At 40.5% G+C, this 23,450-nt stretch overlaps 2 protein-coding genes across 2 annotated transcripts in view; one reads left to right on the forward strand and one right to left on the reverse strand.

The window, feature by feature from the left end:
• ppp1r14c (protein phosphatase 1, regulatory (inhibitor) subunit 14C) overlaps positions 1-4,235 on the forward strand; it is a 37,060-nt gene extending 32,825 nt beyond the window's left edge. The window contains exon 4 of the mRNA XM_049590379.1: positions 1,694-4,235. Within this exon, the coding sequence (XP_049446336.1) occupies positions 1,694-1,768 (75 nt within the window). The 3' untranslated portion in view covers positions 1,769-4,235. The remainder of the gene's footprint in view (positions 1-1,693) is intronic.
• The window catches only part of iyd (iodotyrosine deiodinase), a 63,009-nt gene extending 41,129 nt beyond the window's left edge, over positions 1-21,880 (reverse strand). The window contains exon 1 of the mRNA XM_049590374.1: positions 21,795-21,880. The gene's annotated coding sequence lies outside the window, so the exon portion shown is untranslated. The remainder of the gene's footprint in view (positions 1-21,794) is intronic.
• Between the last annotated feature and the right edge of the window lie 1,570 nt (positions 21,881-23,450).

Here is a 23,450-nt window from a genome sequence, read left to right on the forward strand (position 1 = left end):
GAATGGACACATAATTTGAGGTAGCCAACAACCTGCTTTTATACATCTGAAGAACTTCTAGAAAAAAATGAACTGCTTGGCAACCAGACCATGTGTCTAAGACATTTGTCTAAATGTGTAGGCAAACCGGGCTAGTAAAAGGGACGAGGCGTTTAATTGAAGTTTTACGGTATATTCCAATCAAGCTATCACACAAATAAAAGGAGGACACTTCTGCCTGCTTTCGTCTGCAAAATCAAACAGAAATTGTGGAGAGATTGTAGACATCTAAAGATTCATATTCTGTTATTATTCTTTACTGAAAGAAATATTTCTAACTGTGTGATTGCTTATATGTCTTTGGGTAAAAAAGAAGCCCAGTCGCCAGGGGAAAATGTTGGCATTGTACGCGTCTGCAAACCATGGATATGTTATTTTTGTTTTATATCAACATTTCTGAATAGAATAGAATAGAAAGAACTTTATACATCCCCGCAGGGACATTCAGCTGTCCAGCAGCACATAAAAGACAAAACCAACAACCACACTTCCACTCATCAACAACAACACAGTGGTATTAAAGGAGACATAAAATAAAATGAGTTCAAATAAGTGCATAAATATAGTGGCATAATATGTGAGCTGACTTTCTCATAGGGAGTTGGAGGGGATGGTGGATGGCAACCCTTGGGCATGTCACATGGCCCAAGGGTTTCAGTCACCAACAGTACATGTTCTGCCGAGATATTGCAGTGAAAAGTAGTTGTTTTTTTCACTGAGACATCACTGCATTTCCTGCTGGAATTGTGCCACCAAAAACGGGTATTTTGAGCTAAAACACGATTTTTTTCCACACCATAACCAAGTGGTTTTGTGCCTAAACTTTACCCAGGGATCGACAGCCTTTAGTATCAATAGAGCTACTTTTGGCCAAAAAAGAAAAAGACAATCTGTCTGGAGCTGCAAAACCTATTTGAGCCTCATAATAAAGGTAACACACCCTTTTAAGTTGGATTGAGCCCATCAACATTACTAATAGATCCAAATTCATTAATATATTTTAGCACAAGATGGCTCCTCTGCAGTGGGCTATGTTTGATTATTTGGTACTTCAAATTTGCAGCGTTGCCGATGAAAGCAAACAAATTTGTCCACGCACTATTAAATTCTCCATTTTCCTCTGAGATTTTTCCCTTTTTGGATTTGGAATCCACAGCTAACCTAGCTAGCGAGACTCAAGACTACTGTAGCAATCGCTAGTGATGCTTGTAGATAAAAAAAGGCGCCAGGCCACAGATGTATGACGCACATTTTAGTTGACGAAATGTTAAAACATTTTTTTAATTCGGTGTTTAGGCTGCACATTTCTGCAGTTGAATAATGTAAGAATCACTTGAGGCCTACAATAATAAATTAAAATTAAAATGTTAAAACAAATAACGGTTATTCATTTCCATATAGTTTTCTGTCATAGCCACAGGGAGCCATTAGTGAGGGGCCAATGAGCCACATGTGGCTCTGGAGCCGCAGGTTGCCTACTCCTGACCTAACCACATGTTAAGAAGTGTAAAGTTTTAACATATCAGCTACATAATTACGTCCAAATGTAAAGTATCCGTGGTTTGCAAAGACTTAAAATGCCAATATTTATCCTGGCGATTGAGTTGAAATTTGTGTGCAACTGTCTAACTCTCTGTTTCTCTCTGTCTTGCAGGACTTTGTCCGTGAGCTGCTGGGCAGGATAAGGGGGATGAGAAAACTCAGTGCGCCAACCAAGAAGGGCCTATAATGGCTGTGTGGTCAACCATCAATCAACCATAAACTGCGTCATCTCAGCTCCACCTACTTAACCCACCCAACATGGACTGTCATCACACAGAATAACTTATCTAAACATAACAGCATTAGTAACTACTCTGCAACCTGCAAACAGGCACCATAAATTCCATATACATATAGCACTAGTCATTCATTTCACCATCACGTAGAATAACAAGGTGTATTATTATATTTGACTTTTGAAAGGTACGCAAGCGAAACAGAGCCAACATGGTTTAAAAGCATACAGCCACAATAAAATGTCAAAAGCCCTGGAACGTGCCAGAACTGCAACCGTGCTTCAACATGAACACCACCTGATTTCACATTTCAGAGCCATGTTACAAGCTGACGCTGTAATCCCAACAGCCATACAGACTAAAACACCAACACGAAGGGAGGTGGTAAATAAATTAAAAAAAAAAAATGTTTGTACTGCAGTAGGTGTGAAATTAGCTGTAGCACTATGTAAACACAGTGCTTCATGAGTTTGTCATTTTTTTACTGAGGTGCTGTTACTTCTTTTAAAAGATGTACTGTATGTTGCCATTTATTGTTCATGTGGTTGAAATGTGGTCTTTTTTGTCCTACTTTAAAGTCACCCCGCTTGTCCTTACTCCGTCAGTGCTTGCTGCAAACGTAAGGGAGCTCTGTAGTTTTGTTTTAAGCACAAGGCGTTAATACATCAACTCTGTCCTTTTTGTGACGTGTAAACTCTGGAAAATGTGGGGACATCTTAGCAAGCGAGGCGAAAACAGCGCGAATATTCTTGCTTCTTTTTTTTTTACCCACTGTTCCTGTATACTTTTCACCACAGCAAGGCATGATGGGTGTTGCAGTTCTCCACACGAGACTACAAAACCTGTATGATTGGCAGCCTTTCACTTACAATGTTACGCGGTGTCGTCCCTCATCAGGTTACATATCAGTTTTAGGTTCAAGCACAAAACCCCAAACATTGTTTCTCACACTCTGGTTCACTTAACTAACTCAAACAGTGGTTGACGTTGCCTTTAGGGACATTCAGGATTTCTCAGCACTGAACCTTAACTACTGACAACCTACAAAGGCAAACACAGCTGAGTCAGAACCTGAGGACAACTTGAAACTTTGACACTTAAACCTGTCAGGTCCTGTAAGGGGTAGGTGTGCCAAAACTGGGAGTATCACATCTCGAACGTCATACGTCATGGAGGCATTAGTGTGACACGGCATTTCCACAGAGATAGTTTGTTACGTTTGTGAAACATCTTCGAGCAGCCGCAGAATTTTTTAAGATGTTTAAAACTTTTCCAGGTTGCAGATGTTGTAATCTCATAATCCCAGGTTTAAAGAGGTGGATTTAGATATTTATTGATGTTAATGTGCACCAACAGACTCAAAAAGCTCTGGTACAATCATGACTCTGTTAAAGGGTTGGGCCCAGTTTCACATCCGAGCAGTCAATCGTGTACCGACCGGAATGGAGCAGACAGAAATCTGCCATGTGACATAAACCCTCAGCTGCCAAAGACAAAAGCAGGGCAATGTTTGATTTTAACGTAACACTTGCAAAGCACCCGTCTTGCATGCTAACAACAGAGACAGAAGAAAAACACTGATAAAGAGTATAGATATTATGAACTTATAATCAAGCAAAAAATACTTTTCTGACTTAGCTACCATGTCTGACTTTGTAGAACATTTTGTGTTGAAACAACGTGACGGTCACGTTGGAGAGAATCCAGGAAAATTTTAAAAATGGTGCTGTTTTTGATGTTCTTCCCAGGTTTCGGTTGTTTAAAAGACATTTTCACTGTCGATTGATGCCAGAGAAATGTGTCTGGAAGAAGCGTGTCTGTCTTTATTGATGGGGTGCGTTCAGTCTAAAGTGGCGTCCTCTTTGCGTTTTCTTTCCTCAGTCTGAAATGAGCTGAATAGACATCGCTACACTCAGTGATTTGTCGGAGAAAGATCATGCGTTTCTGGATCAGTGAATCGGAAAGAAAAGTCAAAGAGGAAGCCCTTATAGGAAATGCACCCTGGACTCATGATGAGGTACTCCATAGGATTTTCTCTGTCAGGAAACAGTTCAGGGGCAGTAGGCTGATATTTTATAATTTATGGGATTTCATGTGGAGAGTATTTTGAAAGCGTCCATACTAGAAAGCTTTACGTTTGCATGTATTTTTAAAGTCGCATGTCAAGGGGGATATTTTGTTGGCCCAAGGGTTTTTATTTTACAAAATGAAACACTTTCCTTTTTATACCTTTATTATTATTATTATTATTATTATTATTATTATTATTATTATTGAGACTAAAATATTCAGTTTTTCAGCTGCAGTTTTGTTTTTCTGTACATCCACAATAAGCGTTCTTGTTTTTAAAATGTAATGTGGTGTGTGGTTTGTTTTTGCTGATAATAAAAATGCAGGACTCTGTACTGTTTAAACAGACGCCTTCCCTGTGTGATTTTATTTATTTATTTTTAATGGATAAAAAGGTATATGTCATTGTGCTTCATTTAAAGCAATAGTCCAATCCCAATCTATCGATGACACAAAATTATTATTATTATTATTTATTGTAAAATCTAAACAAATGTTCAGATCTGTTAGAATTTAATAATAATTTTTTATGTTAAGTCAACATTTTTTAGTTATTTTTACTTAAATTAATAAAGCCGTAATTGCCTAATTTGTTTAAGGCCAATTAAAAACACATACATTGTGCACTTAGCATTTATTTTCATAGTTTAATGATCTGTAACCAACTGTTGTAAAAATATCTACTCAGTTTTTAATGTTCAAATAACAATTAGTCCCTGTCTTGTTCAATAAAATGAAAGATTTATGTTAATTTTACATAACAAAACGATAATTACAACAGTTGCAGAGTTACGCTGAACACTGTTTTTTGCTGTCTTAACTTAAAACTGTCACATTTTATTGTGTCTTTTGCCAACTTCTTATTTTCTAGTTCACATAATTTAGTAAAAATTAGTCAAAGCAACATTAAATTTAAACCTCCACTGCAATCTAAACTTGTGTTGGAATTTTTATGTCAGTACAATTTAAATATATAATGTTAAAATGGCGGCATATCTTATGTGTTGCCAAAGCAGAATTACACTTTAAGACGGTGAAAATTCAAAAAACAATTAACAAAATGTGTTACTACATATGATTAGACATATATTTTGAAGGGAAAAATATTAAGTGGAAGAGTAAATAAAAAGGCAGAGTGTGATCTGTGATGAGATGAACTGTTGTTGTGTTGGTTGTCTCTTCAGCTGTGACATGCATGGACACATTGACACTGACTCTATTTTCTCCAAGTACATGTTGCATTTTAGTCTGGTCAGAGAGTGAATCAAAATGCTGGAGTTCACATTTAATTTTGTAAAGAACTTTGTCCTGGTGTCTTCATATGTGCCACACTGTAGCAATAAATGTGACTCTGTCTCCACCTGTCTCTGAGGACAGAGCTGACACAGCCGGTCTTCTCTAGGCAGCCAGGTCCGCCCGTGTCTGCCAGTCTCTATGGCCAGACTGTGATCACTGAGTCTGTACATAGTCTTTTTCAGTTTCTGATCTGTCACAGTGGACAGATAGTTTGATTAGTTTCCCTCCCACAGTCCAAAGACATGCAGGTTAATTGGTGACTCTAAATTGTCCGTTGGTGTGAATGTAAGTGTGAATGGTTGTCTGTCTCTATGTGTCAGCCCTGTGATAGTCTGGTGACCTGTCCAGGGTGTACCCTGCCTCTCGCCCAGTGTCAGCTGGGATAGGCTCCAGCCTCCACACAACCCCCAACAGGATAAGCAATTACAGAAAATGAATAAAAAGCATATGTACTGTCAAGCTCAGTGGACAGCATAGCATGTACTGTGTATACATTTTAGCGGTTGATGAACTTACAAATTGGTGTAAAAATACACACTTGTTTGCGTTCTTGTCCATAGGGTTATTTTTTAAAAAGTTAATCTTACTTCAAAAAAATCTAGGACACCGATTGAAAAAGCTAAGTAAATATAGTCATGAGTCACAAGTTATAAGTTAACGTAACTTAAGACTAATAGTTATATTTACTTACCTTTTTCAAGGGAATCAATTCCCTAAATTTTTAAGTGTGATTAATTTGTTAGGTTTTACAGTGTAGATGAGAACACTTTCATGTCTGTACGGTAAATGCACGACACCGAGGAATCCGGAGGGTCACCAATTCAAGGACCTGTCTGGACCAAGTATGGAGTGTGGACTGGTAGCTTGAGAGGTGCCAGTTTGCTTTCTGTACACTGCCGCAGTGCCCATGAGCAAGGCACAGAACCCCCAACTGCTCGAGGCGCCTGTCCATGGGCAGCACTCTCACTCTGACATATCTGCATTTAATGTATAGGTCCTGTTTGTGCATGTGTGTGTATGACAACAGAGAGAAAAATTGTATTTCCCCTCAGGGATTAATAAAGTATCTACTTCTTATGCTAAGCTAAGCTAACTGGAGTCCGGCTGTAGCTGTGTTCTTAGGAAAGATATAAGAGTGGTATTGATCCTTCCAATTCTTCACAAGACAGCAAAATTGAGCAATGCTGAGTATGTGCCATTAGTCAGATGTGTTGAGATCTGTGTGTGTGGTCCTTAGTGTGTGTGTGTTCACGTGCCTGGTCCTGCACAAGGGGCATATTAGAGCATCGTGGCTGCCAATGTGTTGCTCCTCAGTGCCGCACAATGTGGCAGCAGTTTAGTAGGACAGCCCTGTCTGATTCTGTAAAGAGCTCATCAGGGTATGACATTATTGCTCAATGTGCGCATGAGTAGCCTTTCTCTGCGGCGCGTCTAGCCCCATATGGACTGGCCTACTGTACACTGTTGCTAGGTAGAAAGTGTTCACTGATCTCAGATTTAAGAGAGCGCTAAGATGGAATAATCACACTGAAACTTAAAGTTGCATGATCACCGATCTGCCAGGGAACAAGCCAACCTCGCTGCAGCTCAAAGCTCGTATATTTTTATGTCTAAGGGGAAGTCATGTGGAAGAATATAGGCCAGTTTACAGGGGAGACAGACAGGCAGAGACACACTTGGCCAACACGCCGCAGCTTTTATTCCCGCAGAGAATGTGATAATGAATGTCTTCTGATTCACTGACACGCAGTCCCAAACAGCCTCGTGGATTTCACTGCAGGAAAACAGAATCGCACACACACACATACACACATACACAGTGCATGATGGGAGGAACATCGGGCCGAAAGCGGCGCCAGCGCGACTGTGCGGTGCAACAAGGCTGCGTGTGCCTTTAAATTCCATGACCCACTTTTCACAGCTGGGGCTGGCTGGCAGGGAGCGCTCGTGCACGCTGCCTTGAATAATTGGGACTGCAAGGTGAATGTGAGGAGAATAGTTAAGGACGGGAGCATCCCCCCCTCGACAGCCAGCGTGCCCGGCTCAGTCAGCTGGCTGCACACCAGCACATCTCACACCAGCTCGCTCCTCAAATCGCTGTCGGTCATGGTGCTCCGGAATATTAAAAGTGATGTGAATGGAGACAGTTGTTTGACAGGAGGGAGAAAATTATATGGATGTATGAAATGAAACGAGACTGGCACAAGACAGGAAGTGCCATTTATGTTAGCTGTATCGGTTTATTGAATACAATACGCCTCATACATACATCATCATGTGAAATGGCCCAGCAGACCCTACTGTAAATTTCATGTCCTCCCATCCCCCTCCTCATTTTGTCATCCTCCCTCCTGATCCAATACGTTCCTCTCCACCCCCCACACCCTCTTCTTCTACTATATTTCCCCCCGTCCCCTTGTGGATGCAGTGATCCATCATGCCAATACTTCAGAGAGACAGAGAGAAAGAGAAGAGGAGCAGATTGAGAACAGAAAAAGACAGACACTGTATATGACCGGGGTGATAAAGAGAAAGATGAGAGATAGCTTTGACACCGGCAGCGTCCCCCCCGCCCGCCCACCAGCTCCCCTCAGCTGGAAGATAGATCCCATCTCGTCTCTACTGCTGTGGAACCCAAGTGCAGCATCAGACAAATGCTGGGCCGACGTGTCCCGCTGTGATAGCCTACTCATTCATTCACATGACAGGCAATTCAGCCATGCGGCATCACTTATTATCCAGACAGAGAGAAGGAGAAGTGGGGGTGAATTCTTCTGTCAGCTCCATGACACAAAGCTGTGTTTACCTAGTGCATCAGTGCCGTGTGCAGACATTTTGTAGGACAGGTGCTCAAGTAATAAAAAAGACACCCCCCCCCCCTGCATTATTTTTGCAGAGTGCATTTTTATGCATCTGTAATCACCAGAAGGGCTCGAGGCCTATTAGTTTCTCAATATTTATACTATATGCACCCCGCAGCTGCTACACCAACACATTCGCACTCCGACCTCATGGACTTTTCACATCCAAACACAACATGAAACATGTTGGTTGTTGACGTTCTGGGACACCGTGCATTGTCTTCTTTCAAAATACGCTTCCGTTTTCACAGGAAATTTAGTGTTTATATACAGTCTCTTTCAAAATAAAAGCACTACGTTGGTGCAACTACACTAATTGACGTTTGTTTTTTTCTTTAACTAACAAACGCATGTGGTTGGGTTTAGGAAAATAGAACAGGGTTTGGCTTTATCTCACAGGATGTGAACACTGCTCTCCTGGGTGAAAATCGGTGTTTGTTCAACCCATAAACCACCCCTTCCTCCCACCCTACTTGGACTTTCACTGCCTTAACTTTTGTTCTTGTCCCGTGACGTTTCCCCCCACGTTATACCCACCTCCTGGGTATAATGTACCTTTTAACGGAGGCAACATTGTAGACTGTGCAGCCATTAAATACACTGCTACGTGAGAGGAGAACTTTTTTCATTGGGTTACAGAGTTATGTTCCGCCATTTTTTAAATGTTTTCATCGTGTCCTACGGTTGTATCTTGCTTGAACTACGCCACGCTGCTCCCATGTTCTCCAGAAGTCCTGCTCTATTTTGTCTGTATCTGTGAGCTTTCAGAAGATGTACACAAATGAGGATGAAAGGAACGCAGAGTACGGACAGAGGGCTTCATCCTGGTCTGTATCTAATATTGAGCATAAATTAGCCCAAAGTGCGTTCTGCTCTCCTCTCCTTCCTTATTTTGTTTTCTTCTTCCCGCTTTTTTCTCCACTTGTTTCCTTTGCTTTCCTCTTCATTCAGCATCTGTCACCACTCACACCGGGCATTTGGTGAACCTGAATCAGCTAGAAGTGGAAGGAGATTAGCTTACTTGTTGTGAAGCTTAATCTTGGGTTATTCGCTAAATTAGGCTGCCTGAATAGAGATGTTTTGATAGTGGTTTGATTTCACAATGGTGATGAACAATGCCGGATCTCAGGACAAACACTATCGTTACCTGGCTGTCTGTGAAGGCAGGTCAGGGAGACTTGGATGCGGCTTTGCAGGGCGTTCAGTTTGCGTGTGTTAACTGTGGTGGCTGAGAGACGGGAAGCTGCAGAGGGAGAAGCAGGGGCTGGACTCAAATGCAGCTGTCCGGCATACAACATGCTTTTAATTAAGAATTGATGCAATGGGCCAAATTTAAAAACTTAAATATAAAATTATTAAAAAGAATAGAAAAGATTTTCATGCAAAGGGACACTTATCAAGTCAGAGGCCAAAAGGGCAGGTGCTTGGAGTCTATCTGTGCAGGTGCCCATGTGCTGCATTGTCAGTACGGAAGACAGAGTACATGGGAAACCCTTCCTACCATCCCTACTGTAACCTGTAGTGATTTACTACAACCGGAACTTTACTAAAAAATAAATAAAGTGCATTGCAAAAGTGGGCCAGACGCATTATGCCAAATTGAGTAATTTCCCAGCAACACTGTGTATTTCTGACATTGACTGAATATTTCATTCTTCTTCAATTTAGAGTACAACCTAATCCCTGGGAACAACCTCCTTCCACAACTCTATAAATACTATATAACACACATGCACGTGTTCCACTTACACAGCTTGTACATGTGTGTGTGTGTGGCAAAAACCTGCAGTGCATCTTGTGGGAAATCCATTTCATTTCACTACGCTGAGTCCATTCAATTTTCCAGTGCTCCAGACATTAATGTTACAACTCTTGCTCTTCAAGCATAAAAAGATGTAGGCGTGTACAAGATCGCATAGACTTTGTGCCAACATTGACCGTTTCTGCTGTTGCAACTGCTACTACAGCTGGAGGTGAACACAAGCAGCAGATTTGACTGAGTGAGTCGAATTGCTTTAATGCAGCAGTTTTGGTGAGATTAAGTTTAAAGTTTTTTAGTCCAATAATTCTATAAGGGTGTAGGTTTCATTTCAACGTCAGGGGAGACACAGATGAAAGGCGAGGGTTGCGGGGGTCCTTCCCCAGGAACGTTTGAACATCAAACCTTAATTTCCTGCCTTCTGGTGATTTTTTTGCCTTTTCTTCAACAATTCATGGTGAAAATATCTTTTAACTGGGGGAGACAAAGGCATGTGTTCTAAATACTGAGGGGGACTTGTCCCCTCGTCCCCCCCTAAAATCTACGCCTATGGTTCTTAACCTAGGGGGTCAAGCCTCTTCCAAAGGATTAGACGTCTACAGAGTTAAAAGTATCTCTCTCTGACATTAAGTGAAGTAGACATATAAAGTAGCGTAAAATGAGGATATTCAAGTAAAGTACAAATACCTCAAAATTGTAATTGACCCTTCGCTAAGCCCCGCCCCTCTGTGATGGTCCGACAAGCTGTCAGAGTAAGCATGTAGCCCACACTGTCATTAACTGCACTCCCTGAAGAAATATTATCATATCTTTTGGAGAAATGAAAGAGTGATTCCAGAGAGAAGCAGACAGAGGGGTCTACAGTCTGTGTTTGAAGGACCACATCACTGCTGATCGCCACACAAGACAATGAATATAAAGGCAAACTTTGCTGATATTGAACCAGCTGTGTGGCATCACAGTGTGTGCAGATGAACGGTGATTGGCTTCGAAAGTCAAACAACCTTCATCTGCTCACACTGTGATGACGCACAGCTGGTTTAATATGAGCAAAGTTTCCCTGCTTCCCTTCACTGGTTCCTGTACAGCAGGGTCGGTCTTTGTTTCACTGTTATAATCATTAAAAAGCAAAAGCAGCATGTGTATACATTCAGTAGGCTATATCTTCAGTAGCTAGCTAGCTAACCCTACACTTTTCAGGGTTTGATTTTGGTTTTGGAACAGGGAAGAAACGTATATCATTTTCCAGCCTCTCCAAGTAACGAGTATCATTAATACACGACGTGCCCCAGGCACAACATTTAGCTCCAGACTGACCAGTCTGCGTCCGTGGGCGGGACTTAGCGAAAGGTCAATTATTGTAAGCACACATTTTGAGTAAATGTACTTTGTTACTTTCCACCACTGGAGCTGTATTGTATTATTTATTCTTCATTATTCAACTTCAGTCTGAGTAACTGTAATAAAGGAAACATAATGATCCATATTCAAGCATTGAATGTGCTTTGTGGGGTTATTAAACACTTCCATTGTACATCAGTAATGACGTAGCTACTAGATAAACAACAATAGACAACATTTGTGCTGATTAGTGTACATTCAGTCATCTGAAATCATCTGACAAGTCTTACACAGTATTCAGCAGGGACGCATACGGACCCTGGATGTTGTGTATCTAAAGCTTTATAGTTCAGCAGCCCACTAAGCCTCCCCAACACAATAAATGCCTGGATGTCAGTAAACACTGCTATCATAAACACCGCAGTGTGGACAATACCACTGCGATCACCCAAGGGATTAATGGCAGGGATTTAGAATTAATAGCACTATTAATGTGGGTCACATAGCCATATGTCTGCTGGCCTGTTTGTGTCTAAACGACTTGTTTTTGTGGTTTGTTTTTCCTTTCTCGTGATTGGCCCTGTCTGCACATATCCAAAAGGGACGAGTTTGGTCCGCAGTTAAGGGTCTCGTACTGAGATGCACTGCACAGCTGAGTGTGTGTTTGTTTATTCATAAGTGTGTATTAAAGGCAGGGCTCGTCTATTTAGACAACATGGGGGGAGTCCTGGTGGGGGGATCTGTCTATCTGCAGGGGGTGAGTTCAGATCATTCTCCATTATGCCATCTGTTTCTAGTGAATTATGTAGAGACAGAGATAATTAAAGGGGCTATTATGCTACCAAAACAACACAGGCTACATGCTTAGTGCCTAACATGGTCGTATTTGGTTCATTAAGAATTATCTAATTAAAAGAAATAACAAAAATGACCAACAGGGAACCACAGAAAGGTATTTTGGGCAAATTAAAGCTGCATAAATCCTCTGATTTTCTGGTTGCCTTTGTGTGGGAAATGCGATGAGTAAATAGTGAGGTTTAAGAAAGGGGGTCCCAGTTGTCTCGGCAGTGAGACGAGACGATGTGTTGCTATGGAAAAGATTGTCCTCACCGTCTGCTGGTTGAAAGGTAATGCGAGGATAAAGACAGGGCAACTGAGGCAGACGCAGCAACAGACACAAAGAGGCAGCTGGAGTCGGTCTTAAAGGAAAAGTGGGAAGATAAAAAGAAAGTGCAAAAGTAATATGTGGTACAATCATGGCATTAACTATCATGTGCAGCAGTGTTAGAGCACATGGGTTGGTAGATGACAGCACTTAAACCTGCACAGCAATGTGCTCCATTATTAATTGCCAGAGAACGTGTGAACATCTGCAAAGCTGAATAAATGAAAGATCAAGCACAGTCTCGTTTAGTGAGGCACAAAATGTGAGAAAAAAGATTATGGGAGTTGTGAAAATTGGAAGCGAAGCTGTGAATATCAATTGCTAAAGTGATATTACCGACATCTGTTTATTTGTATTTTCTGTTGAAGAGACGAGTGCTTTGTAGGTGGCGATGTGTTACTATCGTCGACAAGGCAGCATGTCTCTACAGGCTGGTTTTAAATGGATTTTTGCAGCCTATGCATTGTTTACCTCGTTATCTCCGAGGTTTTCTATCTACACTTGTTCAGCACCACATAATTAGCTGCGGTGCTGCTTTCAGTTGCTGTTGGAAATACTACAAATTAAATACATTAAATACAACAGGAAAGCTTCAATTAACATGACATTCAAAATTCAAATGTGACGTTCTCACTTTTACAAATCAGATTTTTTTTTTTATATTAAAGTTTCTAATGGTGGCAATAAGGATTTTGTTTTCCAATATTGTCCTCTAATTCAAAGCAGCTTAAAAAAAATCACCTTCAACTACGAGACTTTTAAGGCACTAAAAATATATTTTGTTAATATGAGTACAAAGGAGGATTAGGGTCATGTTAAAGGAAAAAAAACATCTTACGTTTCTGGATAAAGTCGGAAATTTACGAGAATAAGTCTACGAGAAGAAAGCTGAAATCTATGAGAATAAAGTCATAATATTACGAGAATAACGTTGTAAATCTAAGAGAACTACGTCACACATCTATGAGAATAAAGTCAGAAGAGAGGCGGAGAACACACTGTGATTGGAAGCTCTAGCTAAGGTTAGCTACATAAACAACACATTCTCACTCCGACCTCGTCACATATTGACACTTGGTCATGGACCTTCCACATCCAGATGGTAGTACGTGAAAGGTACCCTGGATGTGTTGGTTGTTGGCCTTGTGGGACGTTGTGTCAACTTCTGCCTGTTACATGCATTGTCGTCTTTCGAAATACACTTCCGTTTTCACAGGAAATGTAATGTTTACATACAGTCTCTTTTCAACGCTGCGAATTGACGTTTTTTTGACTCCAACAACTACCACACAGAAAAAAGAACAGGGTTTGGCTTTATAATCTTACGGGACGTGAACACTTCTCTCCCAGGTGAAAATCGGTGTTTGTTGGACCTGTCCACCACCCGTCCCACCTGCCCTACTCGGACTTTCGCTGCTAAACTTTCGTTCTTGTCCTGTTGCAATTCCTCCCGACCAGCTGTGTATCGTGCTGATGTTAAAGTACAGCTTTTTTCGTTGGTATCTGACACCACAAGTCACTGTCCAAGCACCAGATTTCAACGACTTTGGAGTGAGACCAGGTCGACAAAAACATGAACTTGAAGGCACATTCGTGAGCCTTTGACTCTGGTAAACAGAATGCTAAACTATTAGCAACATTTTCTTGTGAAACTTGTGCTGATGATGACGTGTTTTAGCAGGTTTACTTTCAGATTCACTTTTCGACTCTGTTTTTGATAAGTCCGCCTTCTATGTTTGGGTTGCTTTGCAGCGTAGCCAAAGTCTCCCGTCACAGGCCAAATTTTCTAAAGCCTAAAAACAGTGCAAAGAGGAGGTGCAGAAGTCTAGTTTTCTCTGAGTCCACTCGAATTACAATATGATCAAACATTATTATGGGATTTTTGCCCAGTGAAAAATTAAACTGCTACCCGAAGATCTGACTTCTGCTCTATTTTATGACTTAAATTCTCATTTAATATTTTACTTGCATGGTTTTCTTTGACACATACTTAATGGGCATTGTTAGAAGGAGCCTGAGATCCAAGATTTTCACTGCCAACAACGGCTTTTCCACAATCATTTGACATTAAAGTACTTGAACCAATCAAACCCCAACTGTACAGTCCTAATGAAGCAGACTGGTTTGAGTTTTTGAACATCGAACACTTCAATAAAACCAGTGAAGATATTTTTCACCAAATTTACTACTTTTGATTGCTGATGTTAAAAGAGTTTTATGGGGCTTTAATGTCACATCTCTCTACATATTAAAAGAAGCAGTTTGTCCCTTGGTTGTTGATCTTACTTGTTAAACCAGCCTAGAAACATATCTGATCCCCACTTTGATGCTTAGTAGCCCATGCTGTGGGTCCTGTGCAAGCGCACTCACACAAACACAAGCACACAAATTAATCCAAATAAATCAGGGAGGAGCAAAGAGGCTCAAAACCAATCAGGTCCTCGATCTGCTTATTCCTCGGCAGCGCCACTGCCACCCTTGGCTGATCATCCATGAAGAGCCGCGAGCATTAATCAACCAGAGAATCAGCATCCCAAACGTCTGACATCCATTCCCTCTAAATCTGGTGCACATTTAAGTCAAGCAAACACACAAAAACACACAAATCTGCAAGTAAATACTCCATACCCGGTAATGAAGTGCTATTTGTTCAAGTAAGGGGCGCACCTATGATGTGCCCACGTGTGTGCGTGCGCTCGGTTAAGTTGTGGCTCATTTTGGAGGTTACGTAACCACTGTTCTGATGGTGGCACATCAGTTAACTATGATCACACAATCAGATGTTAGACAGACTTTGTGAACAGTTTGATCTAGTTGAGAATTTTTGTCCCTTAATGTCCTGTTAAGATCTTGTCTGTCAGAAGATGGTAGCATTTAACCTTAATTTAACCTTAATTCTTCTGGGGACAAAGGTTTAAGGGTTCAAGTGTGGTTCTGACTCATAAATCAACAGCACACTGTATTACCTTATTACTGTACAACTTTTTATAGCTGTGTTCCACAATCTGTTCATTGGCCACCATGCTCAGGACCCACTACGCCTACACTATTTTTCATTGTAGTTGTGAGCCCGCACTACTTGAAGTGCACCTCCACTAATATCAGATGCATTTTGTCCTGGAATCAAGCCTGTTGTATTGTCATCAATGCCAGTCAGGACCCCAGAAAGTGCGACAAGGTTTGAAGCCAGTTTTTCTAGTGGCCCAACAGTGGAACTACAACTCTAGAGTCCATCACGTAATGCTATTGAGTCCAAAAATACTTTCTCCCATAGAGATACAATGGGAAAGAGACATCTGTAAATCAATGGATATTTTTTTTGGAGCATCACAGCCCCTGCAAAATGACTTGTTTCACTATCAGGGTTTAATACATTTGGTCCAATAACATTTGGAAAGTCTAGAAGAGCTGGAAGATTAAATCATTTTATCCCCATTCAAGTTAGCGGAGCACAAAACTGGAAGTAGCCAGCTGGGCCGGCAAAGTCTCTAGTGTGCTTGCTGTATGGGCCCAATGATGCTGATGGATCATCCAGGTAATTTCATGTTGCAGAAATAGAGCTTTTTTTTGGCTCCATGTGACACTGATGAACTTTTTTAGGAATTAATGGGGTCCCATCTCCAACACTGTATCCAGGTTTCTTAATACATCCATGATGCCAGCTAGCTAGCCCGAGATGGATGTGCGTCTGGTTTTATTGTTGTCTAACTAACGTTACATCACCATAAACTTTATTTGCTGTTTCAAAAAATAAAAAAAGGATATCTTGCTGCCTGACAGCCAGTTGTAGGCTGAGAAAGGCTACTGCTGTCAGTTACTGGCAGCTTTTAAGGTGAAATATTTTCTTGTATGTTACTCAATCAGGGTTTCCCACATGTTTATTTATTTGTGTCGGCCCACTACAATAAAAGACGTAATGCCTCTGTACATGGGGCACCGGCACTATCCACTACACTACAGACGCCCCACCAAGCGCAGTTAAAGCGAAATGTAACTGTTCAGTGGTCTGGGTCTAAAAGTTTGTTTTTCACTTGCCTCTGCAGCAGCTGCTCCTCTCATCCATTGATCTGATCAGCTCTGACCAGATCAACAGATCAATTAATCACTCCATGACTCAAACTCAACAAGAGTGGTACACAAATGGAAATGGACTGCACTTGTATAGCACCTTTAGTCTTCCAACCACTCAAAGCGCTTTTACACTACTGAGTCACATTCACCCATTCTCACACACTAGTGGCCGAAGCTACCATACAATGTGCTACCTGCTACTCAGGAAACATTCACACGCTCCCACATATCAACGGAACAGCCACTGGAAGCAATTTGGGGTTCAGTATCTTGCCCAAGGATTCTTTGATATGCGGACTCCTCCAGCGACTTCTCCAGTACGGTTCGATCCCTGGACTGTAGGGCCAAGGATCGAACCGCCCATCTTCCGATTGGTGGACGACCCGTCTACCTCTGAGCTACAGACACAGAATAATTAAAAAAAAGGGAAGATTGCTGAGCCCACCCCCCGATGTCAGCTACCGCCTCACATAGATTCTAATTATATGGGAAACACTATCAATGCATGTGTTTAAGTTGTGAATCAATCAACACACCTTGAATGTCAATCTTCAAATGCTTAAAAAATACTAATGAATTAAAACCAGATTATGTGAACTGCAAATATTCTGCTTCCTCAATTGGAGAAAAAGAGTAATTGAGTGTTGCTGTGGTGCACTCTGACAGCACTACACCCCTGTCTATACCATGCAGAGACACGTGTGGATCGATTCTTGTGTAGGGGGAAATCTCAAGATCCGTCTCCCTTGGGAACCAATTACAGACAGTCTGAGGAAGCTTTCATCATGCACGTGACCCCCAACGTCACTCCAGGCTTAACCGCCACCTACTGACTGAACCCTGTACCCCATGACTAACCTTCTTGGCTTCTGACAAAAGCAGCAAACAAAGAAAGAAAAACAGACACTAATTGCTGAAGAAGAGGAGCAGCTTTGTTTAGAGGGGTTTAGTCTAAAAAATAAGCAGGAAAAAGGGGGGTTGGGTTAAACCCAGGTTAGTAAGTAAATGTCTACAAGAGAGCTGATAAAGTAAAGTTGTTTGCATATCAGCCTTCTCCCGTCCTTTCTATCCCCAACCCTGTCTATGGGTGAGTATATACCTTCCAGGCCAATACCTCCTCCCTTCGCCTCCTCCATCAGAGGAATTGCCAAACAGCTGGTTGCCATGGTTTCAGTTTTCCATGCACCAATCAGTAGCCATTTTACTGGGGGTCTATGGGGGGGGGGTAAGCCTGTATAGTCTGGCAAATAGCAGTGATATGAGCGGAGATTAGCATACATTCAGCCAGGAACAGCAAATCCTTCTTCAAACATCACTGAGTTAATTCAAATAACAGTGGTCTGTTTTATTTTTGTCTCATTTTGTGTGACTGAAACACTTCTTTGTTAACTGTGAGCTGAAACACCCTCTATATCTTTATGCACTGTGTTATTAATTGATATTTTTGGTGAAGTGATAAATTTGTGGTAAAGTGATGGATACACCCAAAGCTACTGTTGACTCATCCATAAATATTCTGCGCATTAAACAATACTTAATTAATTTTTAATAGCTCTGCATTTAGCTGAATCTCGTGATTTAAACATCTTATTGATGTATCAATGAAACCTAATGGGAAAGGTACTGAACCCCTATAAAGGGATTGAGTGCAGTTTTGATGAGTCAAACATTATTAATGTGAGAAGAGGGCTCCCTCTGCTGGTCATATGGAACAGTAGCAACCAGAGAATTGTTTGCCAGTTTAAACCTCTAGCTATTACTTAAATTTGTTTTATAATCGATGTCCAGAGAGAGACACATTTGGTGATTTTAAATTTAAAAATTATCCTACTTGTGAAGCCAAATAAAACTTTAAAAAACCATCTGGATCACTGGAAAAATGCAGAGACACAAAGCCGATAACAAGGCTGTTTTTCTCAAAGATACACAACTTTAATCAGACAGCTACAAGTTCACATATTCACATTTGTCAGAATGAAGCTGTAAAAGAGCCCAACTTTATCTTTAGTACTGGGAAACGAGGCAAGATAGTCCGTGCGTTCCAATACCTATACTATCATACTATATATAGTATGCCAGAAAAAGATTTAGTATGTACCAATGCATAGTATGTCAAATGCAGTATGCCAAAAATACCAGGATGTTCCACTACATCAGGTCCAATTTTTCAGTATGCAATCCAGCAAGCTTTTCTGGCTATTCTGACCCACAATCCTCTGCGCAGTGGACGATCTGTCACATCAACTCAGCTGCAAACAGGCGACAGCTGTTAATCAGCTCTCAAAAGTCCCAATGACAGATGACAGCGCATTAAACTAAATGATGACCAGTCAAACAGTAATAATAGGAATATCAATTGTTCAAGTGAACAAAATAATCACAAATATCACAAACAACAGGACATAACTTTGAAAATAACAGAGAACTGCAGTTGTAATTTCTCTGCTGCAAATATATGTCAGAATCTACAATCTGTGCAGTTATGACTTTAAAGTTAATCTACATACATTGCAAAGTATCAACAGCAGAGCTCTCTGGTTGACCTCTGTCTCTGGCGAACTCGGTGAGTGGTGTTCATTTATCTCCAAGGTGATGGATATAAAAGCAAGAGGGTCAAAGTTCAGGGCGTAATGTTATGAAGAAGTGGTACGTCCCGATTGTGTGCATACTGCATGCAACAGTACGTACTTTTTAAAGGCAGCTGCAGAACATACTAAAATTAAAAAGAAAAAGTGTGTGATTCGGAACAAGCCCAGTGCATTAAAGCCCTATATACACTTTAGGTAGTCCACTCAGACATCACTTAAATTGCTTGGTTAGACTGTGTTTGATTGACAGCTCTTTCACTCTCATGTTCATTTTGTTGCACCTGGTACAAGTGGACTGTTTACACTGTCATTATAGGCCTTCTTCATGGAAGAAATTCTGATAGGTCAGAAAAGCACAGTTGTAAATAACAAAATGAATGACAGCAGCATTTCATTTAGTGGCTCCAGTGTCAAGGTCCTGAACTGCGGTCAAAAAGTGAAAAAAATGATGCCCTATGTCTTTTAATCAACACTCTTCCTTGACCGCAGACAACCAGGGTGCTACGTGATTATATAGCTGCAGATGTTACTGAAGTGGCTCTGCAGTGGTAAACTCACAACAGTCCAAAGATGGACTACAAAAGGTGCATCTTAGCTACTTCACCACTTGCTTATCATTTTGTTTCATGCAGGCTACATGTAGACAAACAAAAGATAAAATTGTGGCCATGAATCGTGAGATAATCTCCTCTTATCCCTAATACCTGAATATTGTATTATATTATGTATTATGAGTAAAAATAAAAGAATAACACTACAAAATGTTATTGTTTATGCTTGCGTGAAGTAAGAAAGGGGTGCTTAAATAGGTATGTTAAGTGATAATATGTGGGTTACATTGGAAGCAGTTGTATTAAATGGTGAACATCTGCTATAATACTGTAGTCTTAAAATTTGGCTAGTGTTATTTTTCTCTTTTAGGTGTAATTTTAAAGTAATATTTCCAAATAGCATAAAACTGCTGTTGTGTAAATTGCTGTTTGTGGGCAAAGCTGCGTTCCTGATTTTAAAGGCCCCTGTGAGGCTTTTCTTAAACTCATTTCTGTTCCCCTGACTTTGTGTAAACCATAATTAATGTTCCTTATGGCTCATTACACTAAATAAATACAATAATTCTTAAATAAATGTGAAAACGTTATCTATTATAAATGGGTATGACTGACAGTTTTACTAAACTTGCACAGACACCAAACTATTGGTCAGAAGACCATAGCAATAGCATGGCAAAATAGTGTTGGGTAGTAACTGCTCACATGTGATCAGGATTAAGTGCTCAGATTACAAAAAAATAATAACTATAATCAGCCAAAGTTACTTACTAAAATATGCATTATTATACTATAGTTAGGCTACACTGTCAAAATGTACTTGACTATGTCATGTAACTATGTCAGTGGTGCAGTGGAGGGTATACACAGGTATACAGGGTGTACCCATCTTTATTTCCTGGCTGTATAGGTGGCAGTAAACCCACCAATCAGCCAAAAAGCTATTGGAATATATAGGAGAATATACCCACTTCTTTCTCTGTACCCAGTAATTAGGGGTGGGAGAAAAATATCTATACAGCATAGTATCCCAGTATTTTTGTGTGGCAATATCATATTGTCACACAGTGCCACCTTTTTATTAAACAAATCATTAATATGACAAATACAAATTAAACTTTAGACAGACTACTAGAATAATACAATCAATTGCATTTTTTCAGTCCACTAGATACCAGCCAAAAAAATGGCTGAGGTGAGATAAACAGACTGAAATCTTATTAGATGAAACCGATGTTGATAGTTTTCCTTTGGGGACATAATTTACGGTTAAAAAAAGGTAATAAATCACAATATATTAGTGATAACATCTTATCATGGAGCCCTTGGTGATTCCCACTCCTACTAGTAATACACACACCTCATCAACTACCACTACACCACTGAACTATGTGATTATGTCTTTAAAATATAGCTGTTTTAAAATGATGAAACTTTTCTTTCAGGATAACCAGCACTCAATTAACTCATAAAAAAGCATGTGTGACACACAGGGTTTCTAAGACAAGTGCTCCATTCTGCGGTAGTAAATAATGTGGTGAAATTTGATTTGACCAGCTGTACATTCTACATTTTATTTGCATTGAAAATGTTCTGAGATTGTTTAAAGAGAAAAAGAGAGATCATTTTTTATGGCTGCATCTGTTTTTTTTTCCAGGTGAGTATTTTCAGTGTTTAAATTTGAAGTAATCCAAAAGTATTAAGTTTAGATTACACTTTTTAAATCCAATAATTGCATTACTAATTAAAAATTGCCATGTAATTAGTATTCAGTAACTGACTGAAGTAATCTGACCTAACCCTATGTACGCAGGTTGCCAGTAGATGTCAGCATTATACTTTAGAAAGACCTGAGACCAGCTGATGACACTTGTACACCTTGCCCCATCTCAGCATTTCAGTAGGAATAGAGGTTCATTTTCAAGCAGTAAGTATCATTGTTAAGAGAAAAACTTGGGAGGGAGGTGTGAATTCAAACTCTACATGGTAGCAGGTGAGGGTTAGTGTCTTATAAGGTGCGTTTAAGGCCCAAATAACGCACGTGTGAATAATTGTGCTTCATTTTCAAGCAGTATTCAGAGATTAAATAAATGTACATTCTTAACGAAGAAGGCAAAAAATTCAAACTCTACATGGTAACAGGTGAGTTATGTCTTTTAAGGTGCATTCAAGGGCCCAAAATGAAGCACATGTGTGAATAATTAAGACTTATAGTGTGTGAAAACTTTATTCTGCCCCAGGTGTGTGAGTATAGCACACTGTTATGGGTTTATGTTACCTGTAAGGTCAGGTATTTGCCCGTGCCGTCCCCCACCTGTCCGTGGGAGGGTGCCCGGCCGGTCTCGGGATCACTGCAGCAGGTCCCTCGGGTTCCTCCCGCTAAACCCTCTCAGCTGACGTCAGGAGAAATGGCGGACCAGGATGGCAGCGACGCATCTCCTCCAGAGTCCCAAGGTGAGTTCCTACAGACAGAAAAGTTCACTTTGGACTTTTTTTTTTTTTTTTTTTTTTAAAAAACGGCGTCGTGTCGTTTAAAGTAGTTTAGTACTCCTCAGCTGAGGGGCTTCAGTTGGTTTTATCGGTGTTTGACCGTTGACGCTGAACTACACAGAGACCGAGGCACCCGGAGCCGGTCGGTCACGGGAGTGGGATTAACTGTGAAACCGACTCACCCAACCGGTTGCTTTAACGTTTATTGAACACGACATGTTCTGTAAACTACACAAATGTGCTCGGTTTTACCTTTGTCGTCGGTGTTGATAGACATTTTGAGGTCCTCGTGCGCCGGCAGACACCTGTTGCTGACATTTTGTCGAGCAGCTCCTTCAGTTGACGGTGACAGGTGAATTAATGGAAATGAGCCGAGGCTTGTTCTGATGGCAGCAGCTAGCTAACGTGTCTTTAGGCTACAACTTTGTTCTCTATGGCTTTTATGCGGTTTGGACTGGCTTTTAAATAACTCAAAGTTTATTTCACAACACCCGTGACACAAGCTGTTAATTTATGGTGTCATTTATTGTCACTGGGACTCAAACGGACCACTCATAACTAGTAGGAAAAGTCTGTTTCTTGCCATGTCTCCCCCAAAAATATTAATAGAGCCATAGATGTCCTGTTTTAACAAGATGTTGTGTCTATTCCATATCTTCCTGAGACCTCAGCTTCTGTTTGGTGCACATTTTAATGTCTCTGAGCTGATTGGGATCAGCAGCCTAGATAAGTTTGTCTTTGAACAGGAAGTAGTTTTAGAGTTTATTTTTGACAGTCACAGTGAGTAATAAGTATGAAATAGTTTATTTCAGTGACTGAAAGTCGTTGTGCAAAAACTAAATTATGAAAATAACGCAACAAACTTTCTGGATGAATTGTCCTTGTTTCATACTCCAAGCAAAGAATGTCCTTTTGTCTGTCACACCTAATTGGTCCCAACATCCTCAAACCCAATGTCCCAATGTCCTAAGACGAGTGCTTCCGAATTAACAGCGTCTTAGTTGGACAAATTTGTTGCCATATCAAACGACAAACATTATTTTAAACTAATTTCAACCATAAAATATGATCAGGTTTTGTCCATTTTTGTGTCGGGATTGGCTGCAGACTGACTCTGCAGAGATGGCTGCCATCTTGTTTTTACATGGAGTGTCCACAAACAAGGACAACAGGCCTAAGTTAAGCAGAATGAAGTATAAAGTGCAGGAAACCCAAAATGTTATGTCCTCAATCATAAGAGGACACAGGGTCTCAGGAGGATATGTCATGGCATATTGGAATCGGTTTTTAATGATTTATGTTGGAAGAAGGTTTGGATGCTTCCTCATAAATACCTAATTGTGAGCAAGGTTAAAGAGGTGTCCTTCAAAATGATTCATAAATATGACCCTGCCAGTCACTATTTGCAGAAAGACACTCACCGGCCACTTTATTAGGTATAACT

Source organism: Epinephelus fuscoguttatus, linkage group LG11 (assembly GCF_011397635.1).
Source record: "Epinephelus fuscoguttatus linkage group LG11, E.fuscoguttatus.final_Chr_v1".
Classification (NCBI taxonomy): Eukaryota; Metazoa; Chordata; class Actinopteri; order Perciformes; family Serranidae; genus Epinephelus; species Epinephelus fuscoguttatus.